Source organism: Macaca mulatta, chromosome 11, assembly GCF_049350105.2.
Source record: "Macaca mulatta isolate MMU2019108-1 chromosome 11, T2T-MMU8v2.0, whole genome shotgun sequence".
Lineage (NCBI taxonomy): Eukaryota > Metazoa > Chordata > Mammalia > Primates > Cercopithecidae > Macaca > Macaca mulatta.
The window spans coordinates 21,971,986-21,994,440 of record NC_133416.1 but is presented as its reverse complement, the minus strand read 5'-3'; the positions used below and the strand labels follow the sequence as shown (position 1 = coordinate 21,994,440).

Below are 22,455 nucleotides of genomic sequence, written 5' to 3'. Positions count from 1 at the left end.
AGTTTATTAGAAATATAAAAATTTTTAAATTTTACACTATTTTTCACCTTAAGATTCTTCTAGATAAAGCAGATGTGCCTTATGGTTCCAACACAATCTGATGTACAAAATCTTACTTAGTTCTTAGTAAAATAAATACAGAAACACAAATGATGAAATGATGGACTACTAATAACTTAAAAAACCCAACGTAAAAGTTTCCAAAAACCACCATTTGTTGTAGGTACCTAATATGGCGATATTTACTGTAAAATACATGAAACAGCTTTCACTAAAATTTAATGTACTGGCTTATTACCAAGATCAACATTATCATATTAAAATGCAAGTTGTGTGGTCTAAGTTTATGTTTCCAAACTTTTTGTCAACTAGACAAAGGAACCAAAAACTTTTTCTTAAAGGACCAGAGACAGGCTGAGTATCCCTTATCCGAAATGCCTGGGACCAGAAGTATTTCAGATTTTTGATTTTTTCAGATTTTTTAGTATCTGCATATACATGAGACTCAGAAATGAGATCCAAGACTAAACATAAAGTTCATTTATATCTCACATACACCTTATACACAGAGACTGAAGGTAATTTTACACAACAGTTTTAATAATTTTGTGCATGAAACAAAGTCTTAATTGTTTTGACTATGACCAGTCACATGAGGTCAGGCGTGGAATTTTCCACTTGCGGCATGATGTCAGCACTCAGTTTTGGACTTTGGAGCATTTTTTATTTCAGATTTTTGGATTAGGGATTGCCAACCTGTAGTAAAAATTGGGGGCTTGCAGGACCTAAGGTCTCACCACTCAATTCTGCCACTGCAGGAGAAAGCAGGCACAGACAACATATAAATGGGTGTGCTTGTGAGCTGCAGTTTGCTTGATGCTGAACAATACATAAATTCTGGACAACAGACTTATTTCAGGTGTCATATTACAAGTATGTCATATTTGAAGGTAGGAGCAACAATACAGATGGGTAGACATTAATAAATGAAAACCACAAATTAAAATTTTCACACTTATTACCCAGTCATAACTGGATGCTATGTGTATATATGTATACATACAAGTTATAAAGCTAGCTCATTTCAATTCCATATTCTTTTTGGTGTGTTAATCAACAGTATCAAACCAACATCAGATAAGCAGCAAAAGGATTATGATTGATTGAGTACTCAGAAGTTAATCAACGATCACGAAATCTGGTTTTCACATCTAATTATTTCTACACAACGAAAAAACTTATTTACTGTGCTCTACATAGAAAATATCAGATGTATCTTTTCAGGTGTAATTTGAAAATTTAATTGAATTGTTACAATTTGAAGCTAAATGTGATTTGCTTTGTTTTATTAGAAAAAATACTCAAGCAAGGTCTACAATCATTGGTCAATTAAGAATGACTTACAAGAACATGAGGCAATAAAATAAAAATACAGGTACAAACTATGTATCTGAAACACTTCTATTTGGCAATTTTATAACAAATCAAATTTTAAAAAGAACAAAAGAGATTGCAGATTACTTCGCAGATACAGAAGAAAGCAATTGATGAAGTGCTTAAGCAAAAGAAAACAACAAAAAAAGAAAACACACTGCTTTTCTTTTTAAAAATAAAATCACATTGCTATAGATCAAATGGATAATACCCTTATTAAACAACCATTCCAGAATGTCTTATAGTAGCAGTGCTTTTATTTGCACTTCACTTAATTTTATAAGACTCATTTCATGTATATAGCTCTTTACCCCATTGTTAACGAATAAAGTCTCTCATAATTTTTACATTTTTAAATTTTTTTAAAGCAAATGAGAAATGATTTATGCATCATGGAACCTTTCCCATTTTGGAACCAAAGGTTTAATTCTATATTTTTGTCTATATTTCTTTAAAAAATTTAGTGTAAAAACTGCTGGTTTTTATATCACTGTAGTAAAGTGAAAACTCCTCAATCAGGAGTATTTTCTGCAGTTTCACTGCATATAACCACATACTTTACAATGTCCTTCCAACAGTAAGGAAGTAATTGATTTCTTGATCACCGTCAGAAAAGAGTGCCATAATTCTATTATGGGTATAGGTCCTCCCTCAAAGACTTTCTGGAAGGATGTTCAATGTGTTTTGTTCTTATAGATATTAACAGTAGTACACAGTCCCTTAAGTCTGTGAAAGACATTTATTGTTAAAGAAGGTGCTTTTATTAACAATTCCTCTGGCAGCACTAGTGAATTACAATATCCTTCAATATTATTTCTACCATAATATATACATTTAACTTTCATGCCTCTAGAAAAACATCTACAGTACATTTCAAAATATAAAAATATATTACAAATCTGCTGAATTATTTACAAGCAATGTTCTATTATCTCTATGCAACATTTGTTTAATACAATACTAACAAGTTACACATATTTCCATTTCTGTAAGTTAAAAAAAATCGATATGGCTTCTTGCTTACCAAGCAAGAAAGTGATTTTATTTTCCTTTTCAAAACCAACTTTGGTGCATAAAAGATTCAGTTTGAAGATACTTGTAAAAAAAATACAATTTTTCTTACATTAAGAAAAAACAACTCAAAAACCAAATGATTTCCTCAGAAAAAAAAATTAGAGTCATATAGGTTAAATGAAAATATGAAGATTATTCAAATAATTTGAAAGGTTTTTCAAAAACCGTTAACAGATTAGTTATATAGGTAAATATTAACATACTGTACTCCATGAGAAAGCCCTAGTCCTGAAAAGGGAGCCACCAGACATACTGCAACACTCTTTAACAGTAATTTTCAGCCCTAATTCGATAGACGAATTTTTAGTTGATTGCAAACGTCGTTCACTGTTTGCTTAAATACAAATTGAACACTTTTCTTATCAGAGTTCTGCAAAAGAACACAAATGGCAACCAATCACATCTATTTATCATAATTGAAAGGTAAATTATCTCTTGATAATTTTCATTGTCTAAATATTTCCTAATATGACTTCAAATCAATAAACACTGTCAAGACAAATATCCTTACAGTGCTTTTGGTATTTGTAAGGGCACATGTTGTAATTGTTTTTCTTTCCAATATAAACTACTGAAATCACTAAAGGGAAGAAAAAAAAAAAAAAAGCAGCTTAAAGCAGCAAGCATGCAAAGCCTTTAAGAAGCTGTTCTACTAAGTTGCCAAAAGAGTGTTTGCTCAGTCTCCCACAGTACCATTCCATGAAAACGTGGATATACAGTAATATATTAATATATTCCACCGAAGAGTCTACTTCATTCACAGAATGTTTACACTAAGCATAAATATTATCCTAAATACTGGATTAAAAAAAAAAAAAAAAAAAAAAGGAAGGGGTTGACTCTAATGTGCAACTTTTCCTAAACCCATTGTCAGTGACTAAGACTGCAGGTGTCCCCGCTTGTTTGCTTTTTATGTATTTATTTATTTTTTACCTCTTCAACCTCTTCTGCGGCATTGTTCTAGAAAAAGAGAAAAAGAAATTCTTTTATTCAACTGAATCAAACACATTTGAGTGCTTCAAGAGACACTGAAAATATTAAGATACAGGCAATGTGATGATCATAGATTATAATAAAAATGTATTTCCAAAACATTTACACATATGGATCTATACTTAGTTACATAATACAGTTGTTTTTAATAAAAGTTTTAAATTTAGCCTGCTAGTGCATTTCTAAGACAGAATTCCATGTGTAATACATATATTTTAGCCAATTAATACTTTAAAACTGATGCTTGGCTGGGTCCCAGAGGCTCATGCCTGTAATTCTCCCAGCACTTTGGGAAGCCAAGGCAGAAAGACTGCTTGAGCCCAGGAGTTCAAGATGAGCCTGGGAACATAGAGAGAAGTGGTCTCAAAAACAACAACAAACCCCAATGCTTAAATCCCAAATAAATACAGTTGTCTCTCAGCATGCACAGTGGGAGTAGGGGATCCCCAGAATCTCCCGCAGATTCCAAAATCCAAGGAAATAGCAGGATTTGCAAATAACCTACATACATCCTTCTGTATGCTTTAAATCATCTCTAGATTACTTATAATATTTAATATAATGTAAATGCTATGTAAATCATTGTTACACTATATTGGTCTCATTTGTATTATTTTTTATTGTTGTATTGCTATCTTTTCCCCCTAAACAGCTTTGATACACAGTTGGTTGAATCCATGGATGTGGAAGTTGCGGACAGAGAGGGCCAACTGTATATTCCTTTCAGTCTCATTTTGAAGTAATATGTTTATTTTGCAGAAGCTTTGCCATACTTTCATTATGACATATGCACAAGCAGGAAGTTATTTCTCCTAAAAACAAGTAAGAATAATTGTTTTTCTTAATTAATTTCACAAGTTTTCCCAGTCAAAATCCAGCAATTTAAGAAAAGACTGCTATAGCAGGAAAAATGTAGGGGCTTCTATGACTCTATACCACTCTACAGTACACTCAATTCTGATTTCCAGAATAGTGAAAGCACAGAGGTTTAGAGTCAAAATTGTTGTTTTTTGGGGGAACGGAGTCTCGCTCTGTCGCCCAGGCTGGAGTGCAGTGGCCGGATCTCAGCTTACTGCAAGCTCCGCCTCCCGGGTTTATGCCATTCTCCTGCCTCAGCCTCCCAAGTAGCTGGGACTACAGGCGCCCGCCATCTCACCCGGCTAGTTTTTTGTATTTTTTTTTTTTTTTAGTAGAGACGGGGTTTCACCGGGTTAGCCAGGATGGTCTCGATCTCCTGACCTCGTGATCTGCCCGTCTCAGCCTCCCAAAGTGCTGGGATTACAGGCTTGAGTCACTGTGCCCGGCCAATAAGTTTTAAGATGGCCTTTTTTTTTTTTTTTTTGGACAGAGTCTTGCTCTGTAGCCAAGGCTGGAGTGTAGGACGTGATCTCGGCTCACTGCAACCTCCGCCTCCTGGGTTCAAGTGATTCTCATGCCTCAGCCTTCCAACTAGCTGAGATTACAGGCGTGCACCACTACATCCGACTGATTTTTGCATTTTTAGTTGAAACAGGGTTTCATCATGTTGGCCAGGCTGGTCTCGAACTCCTGGCCTCAAGTGATCCACCCACCTTGGCCTCCCAAAGTGCTGGGATTATGGGCGTGAGCCACCTCACCAGGCCAAGATGGCATTTTTGACACAGGTAGGGAAAATCAAATCCACAGAAGCACCTAATATATCTTAAGAACATCCTCATTTCAAAGAATAAAATCAGCAAGAATTGTGGAATCACACACATAAATTTGAGAATATGCAACACTGTTCCTTTGCACTTCAGAACATTAGTTCTAAGCTTAAATTTTAAGTCACTTTCATTAAAATATCTAAATTGCTTCCTATATAGCACAGAAACAGAAAAAAAACAAGCTGATGTGGCGAGAAAGCAAGACTCTTGGAAAGAAGGAAACAGCATGCAGGCAGAAAACCAGATTAATCTTAATTTAAGATCTCTAAGAGAGGTTTACAACTAGTCCTAAAAGGCAGAGTGGCTCTCCCAAAATATCACTCTTTTAGGATGCTAATTTTAATTCATCTCTCCAAAGAGTAAACTTAAATAACTCTAAATTAGGTACAAGTAAATCAAGAACACTCAATTTTTTTTCTTTATAAAGAGAGAGATAACTTGCAACCTTCCCAAATTTTTGGTAGTAGATTACTCTCAATTTTCTCCTTGATGATCTAGTTCATTCCACAAAGAACAAGTTTTATTGTATTAATTAGCACTTTCACCAAAAGATGTTTGAGAAGAAAAAAATTTTTTTGAAACAGGGTCTCACTGTCAGCCACGCTGGAGTACAGTGGTGCAATCTTGGCTCACTGCAGCCTCGAACTCCCAGCTCAAACAATCCTCCTACCTCAGCCTCCTGAGTAGCTGGGACCACAGGCATGTGCCACCATGCCTGACTAATTTGTGTATTTTTTGTAGAGACAGGGTCTCACTATGTTGCTCAGGCTGGTCTCGAACTCAGACTTCAGCGAACTGCCCACCTCAGCCTCCCAAAATGCTGTGATTATAGGCATGAGCCACTGGGAACAGCCAAAAAAAACCACCTTTTTTGTAATAGGGAAAACTATGCTTCTAGATGGCAATGCCCATTATGTTAGAATTTTACTCACAGAATAATGTCCCAAATTACAGGAAATCTCCAGGTGAATAGCACCCCAAAACGATGCATCGTGGAATGAATATGTCCTTCAAAGTATTTAATTAATGTAAAATTAGCTATCTTTATGATAGCTAAAATTTACAAAGTTTCATTGAAAAAAGGTATAAAGTCCTTTCTGTAAGAGTGCCTTTTAAAAGCTGGTTTTAAGCATTTCCACCACTTTTTTAATCACTCTCGTGTACATCATTTGGATAGAGGCACTATGGAGTTCAACCACATTCTGTGGAAACTTGGGCGGATTAACTATTTAACCTCTTGCCTCAGTTTTCCAATCTGTAAAGCAGAGACAGTAAAACCTACTTCACAGAGCAGCCGTGAGGATGACGGATATGCAAAGCACCTAGCAAAGTGACTCAGCGCATAGAAGAGAAATGTTGGTCTCTTCTCCTTCCCCCACATACCTTCGTAAGCACAGCACACTAAAAAAAGCTCAAAACATAAAATTACTAGAAATGTGAACACTCTAAACTATGTCTTAAAAAACAAATAATATTTGAATTGCTCTTTTGGAAAGTTTGGAGAAAGGGTAAGTTAAAAAAAAAATCAAACAATTTTGGTGTTTCAGACTCATGCAACATATTCTTAGGTCCACAAAAGTCTGTTATTACAAAAAGAATTACTTTGTTAAAGGGCACTTATTTTCAAATTACTAAGTATATTACAATCTAACATACTTAAGATAAATCTGGGATTAAGCATATAAACCTTATTAGCAAAATACTGTTTTTCTGGATTCTACAATTTTTAACTCTTTGTGAGTCCACATACAAAAAACAAGCCAGGAAGTAATGAGATATACTTGGTATCAAAATTCAGCACTTAAAACTAAGTCCTAATTTATCCAAAATTTGGGGAGAGAAAATTACAAATCAAAAAGTAAAACATAAAGGCAAGCATTAAATTACCTGTATATGTTTGGGTCCAAAAGCAAGGCAGTATCTTTGGGTAGCTTTGATAAATGAACTACTTTAGTTTTTAACTGATGTCGTTCACTTTCATTCACCCACACATCAGGCAGACTATGAATTAAAAAACAAGTCAATAATAAAATAACATTAATTTTAGATTTATACTTCATGTGCCTTCACATTCTGGCATTTTCTGCTACTCTGCTCAGTCCACATTAAGTGAACAAGTTTCCCAGAAGCCAGGGAAGTTCAGCTATCAACCTTAATAGTAGGACGTGGAGTTCCAGATAAGAAATGGCAGTGTTAAATTTTAAACATGAATTCAGGAATAAATTAAACATTTTCAGTGGCAACATCTTATCAAATTAGAAATCTGTCAGAACACACTGGCTAGCTTTTAACTCAATTAGTGAAATTCATACTTGATTTTGACTTGTTGGAAATCTGACAGCAAGTTTCTTTATTAATAGAGAAATAAAAGGGCCCAGTGCAGTGGCTCATTCCTCTAATTCCAGCACTTTGTGAGGCCAAGGGGGGAAGATAACTTAAGCCCAGGAATTCAAGACCACACTGGCCAACATAGTGAAACCCCATCTGTACTAAAAATACAAAAATTAGCTGGGCATGGTGGCACGTGTCTGTATTCCCAGCTATTCCAGGGGCCAAGGCACAAGAATCACTTGAACCCAGGAGGCAGAGGTTGCAGTGAGCCGAGAGTGCACCACTGCACTGCAGCGTGGGCGGCAGAGCGAGACTGTCTCTTAAAAACAAAACAAAACAAAAAACCTGTAAGATTAAAGTCCATTAAACAAAATAAATAAAACCTCTGTAAGATTAAACTCCATTTAAAAAAAAAAATGCATGTGGCCATTAACACTGAATTCAAAGAAATTCAACTCTACAATAAAATTCAAATGAATGTGTTTTGATATTTGGATTAATCCATTTCCAGAACATTAGGAATATACACATTTGTACTTGATTTTTTTGAACAGGGTCTCACTCTGTCCCTCAAGCTTGAGTTGCAGTGGTGCAATCATGGCTCACTGCAGCTTCAACCTCCTAGGCTCAATTGATCTTCCCACCTCAGTCTCCTGAGTATCTGGGACTACAGGTGACACCATCACAACCAGCTAATTTTTTTGTTTTTTGTTTTCCTATAGAGACAAGGATTCACTATGCTGCCCAGGCTGATCTCAAACGCCTGCCTTAAAAGCAATCCTTCTGCCTCAGCCTCACAAAGCACTGGGATTACCAGCATAAACCACTGCGCCCAGCCATTGGCCACATATGTGAATTAGGCATACATAATAAAATCTCTTTCAACGAAATTTATTATATTCTTGATGCTTATAAATTTTGTCCAATATTTCTATAATATACCCTCCTCATTTCCTTTTATAAAAAGAACATTTTAATAAAAAGAAAATTTTAATAAAAAGATAAAAAGAAAATTACATGAAATATCTGAACTAAGGAACATCTAGGTCAGAAGTGCTCTAAATGGGCACAAAAGCTTAAAGAAAAATGTAATCACTGCTAGAAAATTAGTCAATTGCTTTTTCTATAAAATACCATTCACTATGCACTAGAGAACATTTACAATTTTTTTTTTTTTTTTTTTTTTTGAGACAGAGTCTCACTCTGTCGCCCAGGCTGGAGTGCAGTGGCCGGATCTCAGCTCACTGCAAGCTCCGCCTCCCGGGTCTACGCCATTCTCCTGCCTCAGCCTCCCGAGTAGCTGGGACTACAGGCGCCCGCCACCTCACCCGGCTAGTTTTTTGTATTTTTTTAGTAGAGACGGGGTTTCACCGTATTAGCCAGGCTGGTCTCGATCTCCTGACCTTGTGATCCACCCGTCTCGGCCTCCCAAAGTGCTGGGATTACAGGCTTGAGCCACCGCGCCCGGCCTACAAATTTTTTAAATAAAAGATTCAAACAAAGGCACAGCTATGACTGCTTGCATACTGTTTGGAGGTCACTAAAAATGCTAAAAATGATTTAAAATTTCTATACTTTTTCATTTTTGAGACAGAGTCTCACTGATGCCCAGGTTGAGACCCTGTCTCAAAAAAACAAACAAAAAAAACACCACACAAGATTTAAAAAGCTTAAGATTTTTGTTTTGTTGTTTTTGTTTTTGAGACGGAGTCTGGCTCTGTTGCCCAGGCTAGAGTGCAGTGGCATGATCTTGGCTCACTGCAACCTTTGCCTCCCAGGTTCAAGTGATTCTTGTGCCTCAGCCTCCCGAGCAGCTGGGATTATGGGTGCGCACCACCACACTCAACTCAGCTAATTTTTGTATTTTTAGTAGAGACGGGGTTTCACCATGTTGGCCAGGCTGGTCTCAAACTGGCGGCCTCTCCCGGCCTCTCCCAGCCTCCCAACTTTCTGATCCCAAAGTGCTATAATCCCAAAGTGTTGGGATTACAGGCGTTTGAGCCACTGCCTCCAGCAAAAAATAAATAAATAAAACTAAAACTAAAAATAAAAAAGGCTTAAGTTTTGAAGCGTAATATACATAAGCCAGATAGTCTAAGACCTTTCAGATTATCTCTTCAATCCTGACAACCTCAAAACGTTGTACAATGTAATTTCTTTTTATTTGAATTTAACAAATAATTTTTGTGCATAAGATTTTAACAAAACTAAAACATGAACTTATTACTTACGCATAGTATTTCAAATACTTACATGTCTTCAGGCATCCAATGAAGCAAAAGTTTGATCTTCCCAGAATCTTCTTTTCTCTTAGCTATTACCTGATAATGACATGAAAAGAAATCATAAAAACAATGTGTGAAACATCATTTTTCATGTATTGTTAAATACTTTTGGGGCCAGGTGCGGTGGCTCACGCCTGTAATCCCAGCACTTTGGGAGGCCAAGGCAGGTGGATCACAAGGTCAGGAGTTTGAGACCAGCCTGGTCAATATGGTGAAACCCTGTCTCTACTAAAAACACAAAAATTAGCTGGGGTGTGGTGGCGGGCGTCTGTAGTCCCAGCTACTCAGGAGACTGAAGCAGGAGAATCACTTGAACCCAGGAGGTGGAAGCTGTAGTGAGCCAAGATCGCGCCACTGCACTCCAGCCTGGGCGATAGAGCAAGACTCCATCTCAAAAAAAAAAAAAAAATTTTTTACCTCTAATCAAGAACTTAAGTGTTCATACCCTGGAAGAGATAGTACCACCACTATATCCTGTCTGCTTTGTAGTTCTTCCCTGCTTTGTAGCACTCAAACCTCTGTCTTTCCCACAAGACTGAAAACTCAATGACATAGGAATATTTCTTACCCCATGAACCTTTGTGTCATACCACCTATAATAGTGTTTATTATAAAATGAATTAATTAAATGTTTGGAAATCTATCCTAAAAAAAAAATAAACCTAGATTCAGTAAAAGCTCTGTGGCCAAGGATGTTTGTGTTACAGTGAACACCTCTGAGCACTACAGGCCCAAAAAGGGGACAGCAAATATTCCAACACTAAGATCTAGGAACTGTAGTCATTAATACCTATTCTCTCCATCCAAGTTGCCATAACCCAAGTTCAGGTCTCCATTCTTCTGGACCTCCTCAGGTCATCAAAGCTACTTTCCACTCAGTACGCAGAAGGCTTTATCCAAAGGACAAATTCGGTAGTATCACTTTCCCGACAAATGCTTCAACAGTTTCCCCTAGCACTTAGGAAAGGGTAACTCTTAGTATGGTGCAGAAAACTCTTCAGAATCTGGCCTCTCTAGGCCTCAGCTATTTCATGGTTTTCTGCCTTGAACTCCTTTAGCATTATATTTAGAACAGTTTCCCAAACTATGGAACATATAATAGAAATATTGTCCTGATCTCTAACTTAAACAACCAACTCTCTGGGGCTTTCTGTGCACCAGCAGCATTAATGTCTTACAAAAGAACAGTTATCATATTCACATATCGTTTTAGAGTGCTGGGCACACAACAGTAAAACAAAACAAATCCCACCCTACTAAAACTACACACTTATTTAAATGAAAATCGGAGCTCACAGCTTTTGGAAGGCTTACTACAGGTCATTTCCTCAGTGGCTCACGCCTGCAATCCCAGTACTTTGGGAGGCCAAGGTGGGAGGATCACCTGAGCCCAGGAGTTCTAGACCAGCCTAGGCAACATAGGGAGATTCTGTCTCAACACAAAAACTTAGCCAGGTATGGCGGTGCTTGCCTGTGGTCCCAGCTACTTGAGAGGCTGAGGTGACAAGACCACCTGCCCAGAAGCTGTGACTGTGCCAATGCACTCCAGGCTGAGCAACAGAGTGAGGCCCGGTCTCAAAAAAAAAAAAAAAAAAAAAAAAAAAAAAAGAGTCACTTCCTTAAAAAGCAATGTACTGCAGAATTACAGTAAAAATTGAGAACAAAAACGGTAACATGTCTCATCAGGGTATCTCTAATAGCTTTTCAATTGTCTACAAGTTCTGGCTCTGCTTTAAATAAATAAAAGCTGCAAACCATTAGATTACGTACACGTTTAAATGTGATTTATTCAAGAAATGTGACCAGAAACCCCAATTAACGTATCTAGACTCCAAAGTATGACTTTGGCTCTATATAAAACAAATTACTGAACATTCATTTATATATTCAGCAAAAATATTTAAGTTATGTATGCTTCATTTTTTGATTACTCATTTTAACTCAGGCAATTAGACCTAGGCAAATATAGGTCTCGGTTAAGTCGAATAAAATTTATACCAAATTTTTACTCCCACAATCCCAACACTTCCTTGCCTGGCATATGCCGTGTTTGCCCATGTGCATACACAATTACACATCTCCTTTTTAGGACACATGCATTATCACCTTTTCCATGTTGCCCCTCCCCGACAACTCCAATAATGGGTGAAAAGTCTCTAGTCCATGTCTTCAAAATGCTGAGTGCTTACTCTACATTAGCATGTATCACACCATATTGTCATTGCTTTATGTGCCTACCTTCCCTCGCCGAGTGTGGAGTGCAGAATATGGTAGACAATTCAGTTTCTACCCTAGGTACTAACCCAAACATTTCCAATAAATGGAGAATGCAATGCAATATAATGGAATACTATGCAGTCATTTAACATTGGGTTTACACACCACTAATAAAAACAAGTAACAGGTAGGCAGAACACTTGAGGTTAGAAATCTGTGACCAGCCTGGCCAACACGGTGAAACCCTACCTTCACTAAAAATATAAAAATTAGCCAGGCGTCATGGTGCACGTCAGTAATCCCAGCTACTCGGGAGGCTGAGGCAGGAGAATTGCATAAACCAGGGCAGCGGAAGCTGCAGTGAGCCGAGATCATGCCACTGCACTCCAGTCCAAGCAACAAAGTGAGTTAGACTCCGTCTCAAAAAAAAAAAAGGAGCAATGGTACTGATATTATCAAAGTAAAAGGTTTTTCAACAACCTTGTCTCAATTTCACTTTTATTTTTCAAGATGAAGTCTCACTCTGTCACCCAGGCAGTGCAGTAACATAATCTCGGTTCACTGAAACCTCGGTCTCCTAGGCTTGAGCGTTCTTCCCGCCTCAGCCTTCTGAATAGCCAGAACCACAGACACGGCCACTAGGTCTGGCTATGTCTTTTTTATTTTTTCTAGAGATAGGGTTTCACCATTTTGCCCAGGCTGGTATCAAACTCCTGAGCTCAGGTGATCTGCCCACCTCAGCCTCCCTCTCAAGTGCTGAGATTACAGGTTGTGAGTCACAGCACCTAGCCTCAACTTCACTTTTAATCATATATTTTCACAAACACATGTGAACTAAAGGAGCTTAAATAATTAAAGAAGCTTTAAATAATCAAGCCAAAGCCATGTTATTATTAATTAAGGGGATGACAATGCCATTTGTTTTACTATCTAAGTATGTGGCTTAGCTCAGCCAATCAAAAGCATTCATAGTGGATGAAATTTTTTTAAGTCTTTTCATTTCTATTACTCAAAAAAGTTGCATTTTTTAATTTAGCTGACTCTGTGCTTGTGCCTTCAACACTTACACACCAATTTTCTGCTCCTCAATAAGGAAAGCATGCTTGATCCTGTCACGAACACATTTAGCACACATGGAACCACCACAGGCCCTGCTGACATGTTCTTTGTTTTGGACAATCTCATGGAGAACTTTAGCTCTTACAGCACGAACCCCTCAATGTCTGTCTGGGCACATGCCACATGCAGATTTTGGTGCTTTCCCAACGTTCTTAATAAAAAGGTAAACAACTCTATTACCAAGGGTCCGGGACAGCCTTGTTTTGTTAGAGGCTGTATCGTAAAAAACCCTACGACATTATGTCAAATGCTGGAGCATTCTGAGTGCCTGCAGACAACACCCCGGAAGAGAAAGAAGAAAGTCTTTGAAATATTTTTAAATGAATAAACAGTAAAGAAAAAATACTAATGAGAGGGAAAAGTCTCTAATTTACGACTTAAGGCAAGTGTTATCTTCTGAAGTTTTTTGTTGTAGCTGGTTTTATTTTAAATGAAAGGTAGGCCAATCAGTCTAGGTTTCAGCTTAAGGAATCTATGCAAGTTAACATCAATCTGAACAGAAAGACCTAAAAAAGTATAAGAAAAGCAATACTTTCCTTTCATTACCAAATTCTGAAAATTAAGGTAATGCTTAAATAAAATAAAATCAGGCAAAACAATAATGTCGAACACTTAAAATTTCCATATAAACAAAATTAGAACTTACTAGTTTTAATGATCTCAATCTCAATTTTTTTAAATCAAGTTCCAACCACCCAAACAAAATAATGTTATAATGTCATCCTGAAAACATATTAGGACTGAGTGAAAGCAGAGCTTTAAGCAAAAATAAAACACTGTCTCCACTATATAAAAACCTGTGGTCAGGCCAGGTGCAGTGGCTCACACCTATGATCCTAGCACTCTGGGAGGCTGAGGCAGGAGGACTGCTTGAGTCCAGAAGTTTGAGGCCAGTCTGGACCACATGGTGAATCCCTGATTCTATTTTTTATTTTTTTAAATATGTTTTTTTAAAAAACAAAAAAAAAAGTCTGTAGTCAAATAAATACTCTGATTTTACACTTGGCAACAACATTAAAAAGCCCAAACATAGGTCTAGAGCTGTTAAAACAAAATACCTCTACAATGAAATAATACATAAAAACAATGCAAGCCAACCAAGCACAGCAAGCCAACTGATTGGTAACTAGGATTTTGCTGACCTCTTCTGGAGAAGGCTCGAAAGAATTAATGAAATAAGGCTAATTAGGCAAACCAAACAGTATAGTACCTCACATCCTTCTTTTACCCAATTGTTTCAAATTGTTTCATTATTTGTATTCTTTTCTATAAAAGTTAATTTGATAACAAAGTAACTTAAATTTGCAGTTAGTACTGAATGTTTTTTACTACTAACAGAATTGATTCTGTTTAACATGTACTGCCTCCATTAAAACCTTCCCAGTTATAGAACTTCGGAGAATTTGCTCATCTAGCTCCTTTCCTTTCTATTGTGTCCAATGAAGACCTTATCTCATTATGGATGTCTCTTCCTTCTACTTTCGCTCCCCAGGAAAAAAATCATTCTTCGGATTACATTCCACCTTTGTGACTTTTCCTCAGTTAAGGTGCCTCTGCCTCCTCACTGTGACTTAAGGGTGCACATCGCTCATTCCTAGGTTTTTAAGCTTACAATATATGTAAGTTTCAATGTTCTTTTTTTTTTTTTTTTTTTTTTTTTTGAGACAGAGTCTCGCTCTGTCGCCCAGGCTGGAGTGCAGTGGCGCAATCTCGGCTCACTGCAAGCTCCGCCTCCCGGGTTCACGCCATTCTCTGGCCTCAGCCTCCCGAGTAGCTGGGACTACAGGCGCCCGCCACTGCACCCGGCTAATTTTTTCTATTTTTAGTAGAGACGGGGTTTCACCATGGTCTCGATCTCCTGACCTTGTGATCCGCCCGCCTCGGCCTTCCAAAGTGCTGGGATTACAGGCGTGAGCCACCGCGCCCGGCCAGTTTCAATGTTCTTAAGTCCTCTCAGATGTTTTCTGTAGCTCAAAAACTTTTCATTTTCATGGACTACTTTAACTCTGAGCAAATTTTTTATTTTCTTTCTAGACTTCTAATATTATTACCACTATTTTTGGTTCCTTCATTTCCTTTTTTTGGAGCCATCTCTATGCCTCCACGGTGAGGCTAAGGATTTCATCAAAAGGAGCTGCTCTAATGAAAGCGTATGCAAGTTAGTGCTTCCCTTTTACATCACTACTCCCTTATCTGCAGAGACACTAGCTCATTACCAGACCACCAGTTTACCAAATCTATTGCCCTTTAAATCATTAAATGTTTGGTAAGCCCCAAACACTTCAATCCTTATGCTTTCTCTTTATTTACACTTATTTCCTAAGTAATCTCATCCAGTCTAATACCTATAAATACCACAAATACACTAAAAATTCCCATATTTTCTATCGCCTCTTATTCTAAAATCCAGTATCTCATCCATCCATAATTCTTGTCCACACTAACTCCAAAAGATAAACAGAATCCAACCCTTATCTCCACTGCAAACATCCCAGTCTAAGCCACTATCATTCTCTCTTGAAATCCTGAAAAGACAAATTCCCCTTTACTCTCACCCTTGACTTTCTAACAATTTGTTCTCAACACAGAAATCAAAGAGAACATGTTAAAGCCTGCATGAGGGAAAGGAACAACAGTAGGTTTTCTAGGGCAGGAGGTGGAGGTAGGAATGTACTACAAAGCTACACCAGAAAACTTCAGAGTGCTGGACTATTCTATTAACTGTGATGGTGCTTGCCTCAGTGAGTACAACTTTCAAAACTCATAGAAATGTATACTTTCAATGGGTACAGTTTATTATATATAAATTATACCTCAATAAAAATTATTGACAGCAAGTTTCTTTACTAAGAGAAAAATAAAAGGGCCAGGCACGGTGGCTCATGCCTGTAATCCTAGCACTTTAGGAGGCCAAGGCGAGTGGATCACTAGAGGTCAGGAGTTCGACACCAGCCTGGCCAACATGGCGAAATCCTGTCTCTACTGAAAATACAAAAATTAGCTGGGCATGGGGACGCTAATTTAGTAGCAGTCCCAGCTACTCAAGAAGCTGCAGCACAAGAGTCGCTGGAACCTGGGAGGCAGAGGTTGCAGTGAGACGGCATTGTATCACTGCACTCCAGCCTGGGCGACACAGCAAGGCTCTGTCTCAAAAAAATATTATATATATTATTTTAAAAACCAGGCCAGGCACGGTGGCTCACTCCAGCACTCTGGGAGGCAAAGCCAGGAGGATCACTTGAGCCCAGGAGTTTGAGACCAGCCTGGGCAACCTAGCAAGACGTCGTCTCTATAAAAAAAAAAAAAAAAAATCAAAAAATTAGCCGGGCATGGTGGTGTGCTCCTACAGACCAAACTACTTGGGAGACTGAGGAGGGAGGACTGCTTGAGCCCAGGAGTTTGAGGCAACAGTGAGCCATGATCATACCACCACATTCCACTCTGGGAGAGCAAAACTCTGACTCAAAAAAATAAAAACAAACAAACAAAATCAGACCATGCCTATTCAAACCCCTTCAATGGCTTCCCATCTCACACAAAATAAAAGCTAAGGTCTTAGTCCATCAAGGTTCTCCCTAATACCTCTCAAACTTAACTCCTACTCTCTCCTCTTCCCTTGTTCCCTCCAGCTACACTGCCTACTCTGCCTACTCACTGTTGTTCTAATATACCTGACATAGTCCCACTTCAGGAGGTTACGCCTCATCTTCCCTCTGGCTAAAGACTTATCCCCCACTAATAACTGAATGGTTCATGCTCTCATTACAAGTTTTTACAATTTTACTAATTTATCTTGTTTTATGTCTCTTCCATTACAGTAACTGCATGGTATTTTTTTGTTTGGCTGTTTGATTTTAATCTGTTTTGTTCACTGCTATGTCATTAGTACCTGGCTCACAGTAGGTGCTCAATTTTTAATGAGCACCTTAATATTTTAAACACTTAATAAGTGAATGAACTAGCTCTAATGCCACACTCTGGACATGGTGACATCTTACTGACCTCTTAAAAAAAAAATCTAATTACAGACCTACCGTATCATAAAACTATGTTCCCGAATTTCAAAGGAGGATTTCAACCAGCCTTGCTGAGCAAGGCCCTAACCTTGCTGAATCCCCACAAAATCCCCAGAGCAGCCATAACAACTGTTTCTGGTCTCCAAATCCTGTATTTCCCCCCCTCAACTCTTTCATCCTTGTTTAGATAAATGTATTTCCTATGTTCTTTAAAAGAGAATAAGGATACCTTTCCTCAAATTCATGTCTCTCGTGTCTCCCAATCTCAGAAAGTTTCCTTTCCTTTGCATTTAATTTTCCACTTTCTTGCCTTTCACTCCAAATTTTGTTGTATCACTCTCTCCTTTATATCCTTATCTAATTTCCACAATATACAATTCTACCCTTAAATATTCTAAAACTTGTTGTACTGATACCTAACTTTTGCTCTATTTTCTATCTTGCCTTTTTTTTAAAGTTATTTAATAGTGTCCATTTAATTGGTATATTTGCTGTCAATAAATTGACAACACAGGAGGAACGAAAGGGTGAGCTCCTAACCAGGCTCCCATGCAAGGATCAAGCAGGACCTATCTTCCCTGTAGTATCACACATATCAATCTAAATACCACAAGAGTTCTCATCCTAGAATCCAAGAATGGCGTGGGGGTAAAGGTCCATAAACCCTATGTATTAACAATATACAACTGGTTGGGCACAGTGGCTCACGCTTGTAATCCCAGCACTTTGGGAGACCGGGGCGGGCGGATCATGAGGTCAGGAGATCGAGACCATCCTGGCTAACACGGTGAAATCCTGTCTCTACTAAAAAAAATACAAAAAAATTTAGCTGGGCATGGTGGCGGGCACCTGTATTCCCAGCTACTTGGGAGACTGAGGCAGGAGAACGGCGTGAACCCGGGAGGCGGAGCTTGCAGTGAGCCGAGATCGCACCACTGCACTCCAGCTTGGGTGACAGAGCGAGACTCCGTCTCAAACAAACAAACAAACAAAAAACAATACACAACTATACTAGATCACACTAGGAAAGGTAATACAACCTTTTTAGTCCCTAGTTTCATTATCTGAAAAATTCAAGTTAGGGGACAACACTGGTTATGTGGTAACTAAAAACATAAATTAATTTACAAGATACGTTTAATAATCTACATTATGTCAAGCATGCCTCCATTTAAATTTAGTCCATAAACAAATTAGCCTGGGCAACATGGTAAGACCCTGCCTCTACCAAAAATAAAAAAAATTAGCCAGGTGTGGTAGCTCATGCCTGTGGTCCCAGCTACTCAGAAGACTGAGGTGAGAGGCTCTCTTGAACACAGGAGATTGAGGCTACAGTGAGCCATATTTGTGCCACTGCACTCCAGCCTGGGTGACAGAGTAAGACCCTGTCTTGGAAAGGGGAAGAAAGACAAAGGATATTAGCAGGGCATGGTGGCTCACACCTGTAATCTTGACATTTTGGGAGGCTAGGACAGGAGGACCGCTTGAGGCAAAGAGTTCAGGACCAGCCTGGGCAACACAGCAAGATCCTGTCTCTATAAAAATAAATGGTTTAAAAAAAAAAAACAAACCCAAGGATGTCCCCTCTCACCATTCCTATTCAACATAGTACTGGAAGTCCTAGCCAGAGCAATCAATCAGGTAAGATCAATAAAAGGCATCCAAATAGGAAAAGAGAAAATCAAATTTACTTTCTTCACTGACAATATGATTCTACACCTAGAAAAACCTGAAGATTTCTCCAAAAAGCTCATAAACCTGATAACTTTGGCAAAGTCTCAGGATACAAAAAAAAAAAAAAATCACCGTACAAAAATCAGTAGCATTTCTATACACCAATAACACTCAAGCTGACAACCAAATCAAGAATGCAATCCCATTTACCATAACACACACACACACACACACACACACACACACCCCCACACACACACCAAGGAATACATCTAATCAAGGAGGTAAACAATCTCTACAAGGAGAACTACAAAAGGCTGCTAAAAGAAATTATAGATGACACAAAATAGAAAAACATTCCATGCTCACAGACTGGAAGAATCAGTATCATTAAAATGGTGACAACGCCCAAAGGAATTTACAGATTCAATGCTATTCCTATCAAGCTACCAATATTTTTTAATGGAATTAGAAAAAAGTATCCTAAAATTCACATGGAATGAAAAGGAGCCCAAAGAGCCAAGGCAATTCTAAGCAAAAAGAACAAAGCCAGAGACGCCACTTTACCAGCCTTCAAACTACACTATAAGGCTACAGTAACCAAAATAGTGCAATAGTGGTACAAAAACAGACAAACAGCCAGGCGTGGTGGCTCGTGCCTGTTAATCCCAGCACTTTGGGAGGCCGAAGTGGGCAGATCACCTGAGGTTGGGAGTTCGAGACCACCCTGACCAACATGGAGAAACCCTGTCTCTACTAAAAATACAAAAGTAGCCAGGCGTGGTGGTACACGCCTGTAATTCCAGCTACTCAGGAGGCTGAGGCACAAGAATCGCTTGAATTCAGGAGGCAGAGGTTGCAGTGAGCCAAGATCATGCCATTGCACTCCAGCCTGGGTAACAAGAGCAAAAGTATGTCTCAAAAAAAAAAAAAAAAAAAAAAAAAAAAAAAAAAAAAAAGAATAGACAAACAGACCAATGGAATAGGATAGAAGCCCCCGAAATAAAACTGCACACCTACAACCAACTGATCTTCAAAAAAGTTGACACAAATAAACAGCGAGGAAAGGACTCCCTAATTCAATAAATGGCACTGGAGAAATTGGCTAACCATATGCCAGAGAATGAAAGTGGACCTCTACCTGAGCTCTCACCATATAAAAAATTAACTCAGGCAGATCATTTGAGGTCAGGAGTTCAATACCAGCCTTGCCAACATGGCAAAACCCCATCTCTAATAAAAATACAAAAAGAAGCTGGGCATGATGGCATACACCTGTAATCTGGCTACTCGGGAGGCTGACGGAGGGGGATCGCTTGAACCTAGGGGGTGGAGGTTGCAGTGAGCCTAGATCATGCCACTGTACTCCAACCTGCACAACAGAGCAAGACTCTGTCTCAAAAGAAAAACAAGTAGGTAGAAATAACAGGAAAGCTATATATAATTGGGAAGTAAGCAAGGACATCTCCAACTGCCTTGAATAGTGAAATCCAAGGATGCTCTAAAAGGTTTTTATATAAAATAACATGGTGTTGCATATGATCTATGCAAAATCTCCCATATAATTAAGTCAATACTATATAAATAGTTGTTACATTGTACTTCTTAATTTGTATGATTTTTATTGTGGTTCTTGTCCCCGCAAATATTATCAATCCGTGGTTGGTTGGAACCATGGTCGCAGAACCTATGGATACGGAGGGATGACTGCATGTAGAAGAAAACACAAAAATGCAAAAAAAAAAAAAAGAAAAGAAAACTCTTTATTATAGGAGATGAAGGAAACAGATTCAAACCAAACAAGATATTGATATCAACAAGGACCTTTTGTATTTCAATTCTCATGCATTTTTCAATTGAAATATAAAAAATAAAAGTAACCCAAATTTAGTGTATTTACAATTTTTTTTTTCAGACAGGGTCTCACTTTGTAGCCCAGGCTGCAGTACAGTGCCACGATCACAGCTCACTGCACTCTTGACCTCCCGGGCTCAGCCAATCCTCCCACCTCAGTCTCCCGGGTAGCTGGGACTACAGGTGCACACCACTAGGCCTGGCTAATTTTCTGCATGTTTTTGTAGAGACAGGGATTTGCCAATACCCAGGCTGGTACTGAATTCCTAGGTTCAAGCAATCTGCCTGCCTTAGCCTCCCAAAGTACTCGGATTATAGGTGTGAGCCACCAAGCCTGGTTGTATTTGTTTGTTTGTTTTGAGACGGAGTTTCGCTCTTGCTGCCCAGGCCGATTGTGAGTGCAGTGGCGCGATTTCGGCTCACCGCGGCCTCCGCCTCCTGGGCTCAAGCAATTCTCCTGCCTCAGCCTTCCGAGTAACTGGGATTACAGGTGCCCACCACACCTGGGTAATTTTTTGTATTTTTTAATAGAGACAAGGTTTTGCCATGTTGGCCAGGCTGGTCTCGAACTCCTGGCCTCAGGTGATCCGCCTGCCTAGGCCTCCCAAAATGCTGGGATTACAGGTGTGAGTCACCATGCCCAGCCTGTATTTTGTCAGCCAAAATTAAACACATACTTTTCAGAGATTCAAATCACCAAAAGTATGATCTACAATGTACATTTATTAACTTAATTACACCAAACTACACCAATTTAAAAATGACTGAAAAACAAAATGAAAAGAGGCATGGAAGAAAGAACAACTCTCTATTACAACTCCTAATAAAACAAAAAATAAACTGCATTTATTCTTCTTCAAATTTGGTACTTTTCTTCTTCTATATTGACAACATAAGTCATTCAATAACTATATTGAGTGCCTATCATGTGCCAGGCAAACTTCTAGGCACTTGGGCTAGATCAGTGGAACAAAAGAGACTAAAATCCCTTCCCTCATGAAGCTCTGATAGCAAATATAATCTTATTTTCTCTTTAACATAAACTTTGGATGGGTGCATGGTGTAAGGGGTGGCTCCATGCAGTACACAGAAATGTGAATGAAACTTTTTAGAGGTAAAAAGAGTCTCATGTTCTAATTTTGCAAATGAGGAAATCAGGTGAGAAAAGACACCTGGTTTACCTAATGTCAGAGTCCAGTAATGCCTAGTAACACTATATGATGTGTCACCCCATTATTCCTAAGTAGCTCAAACTAAAGGCTAACATATTCGGTTTAATCACAAATATGTAAAATTGTAGGAAATGTGTGCTTTATAACCAATAATACAATACTTTAAATACTGATAAAACAAAAGGTTTTGTGATTTTTGTTAAATCGTATTTTCTTAGATTTTGAGAGATTTAGAAATGACTGTGGAAATATAATTTGCAAAGCTTTATATTTCATTTGAAAAAATAAAAGAATACTTACAGTACTATGAAAAACAACACTGTGTCCCTTCCCTAAACTTTCTATATGAGCTGAGAGGTTAAAGCATATGGCTCGATGTCTTATCGCATCCAGTGTTTGTGCATCGAAGAAATCATGTGGCCGTGCTAAAAGTCAACATAAAAAAAAGTAAAGAATATTTAGAAAAACATAACAGTAATAATAAAGACTGACACAATTAACAAATATGTACCTATCAATAGTATTTAAATGCAAGATATTATTTGCTGACAAAACATGGACTCTAGATAAGAAGACTAATACGCAAAAGCATTATTTCAAC

The 22,455-nt window shown here is 38.2% G+C and overlaps 1 protein-coding gene and 1 pseudogene across 8 annotated transcripts in view; both read right to left on the bottom strand.

Annotated features, from left to right (window-relative positions):
- The window catches only part of AEBP2 (AE binding protein 2), a 257,005-nt gene that overhangs the window by 169,275 nt on the left and 65,275 nt on the right, over nucleotides 1-22,455 (bottom strand). For 4 of the 8 annotated variants that reach the window (XR_013400655.1, XR_013400654.1, XR_013400653.1 and 1 more), the window contains exons 5-8: nucleotides 22,155-22,279; nucleotides 9,771-9,838; nucleotides 7,074-7,187; nucleotides 3,442-3,468 (exon numbers count right to left, since the gene is read on the bottom strand). Coding sequence is in view for 5 of the 8 variants with exons in the window: in XM_077953143.1 (XP_077809269.1) it covers nucleotides 3,442-3,468; nucleotides 7,074-7,187; nucleotides 9,771-9,838; nucleotides 22,155-22,279 (334 nt within the window). In the remaining 3 variants the exon portion in view is untranslated. Of the gene's footprint in view, nucleotides 1-579; nucleotides 2,879-3,441; nucleotides 3,469-7,073; nucleotides 7,188-9,770; nucleotides 9,839-22,154; nucleotides 22,280-22,455 lie in introns of those variants that run through there. The other 4 variants (XM_015151239.3, XM_015151240.3, XM_001096639.5 and 1 more) reach the window with 3 other exon arrangements.
- LOC144332683 (large ribosomal subunit protein eL34 pseudogene) lies at nucleotides 12,927-13,429 on the bottom strand (annotated as a pseudogene).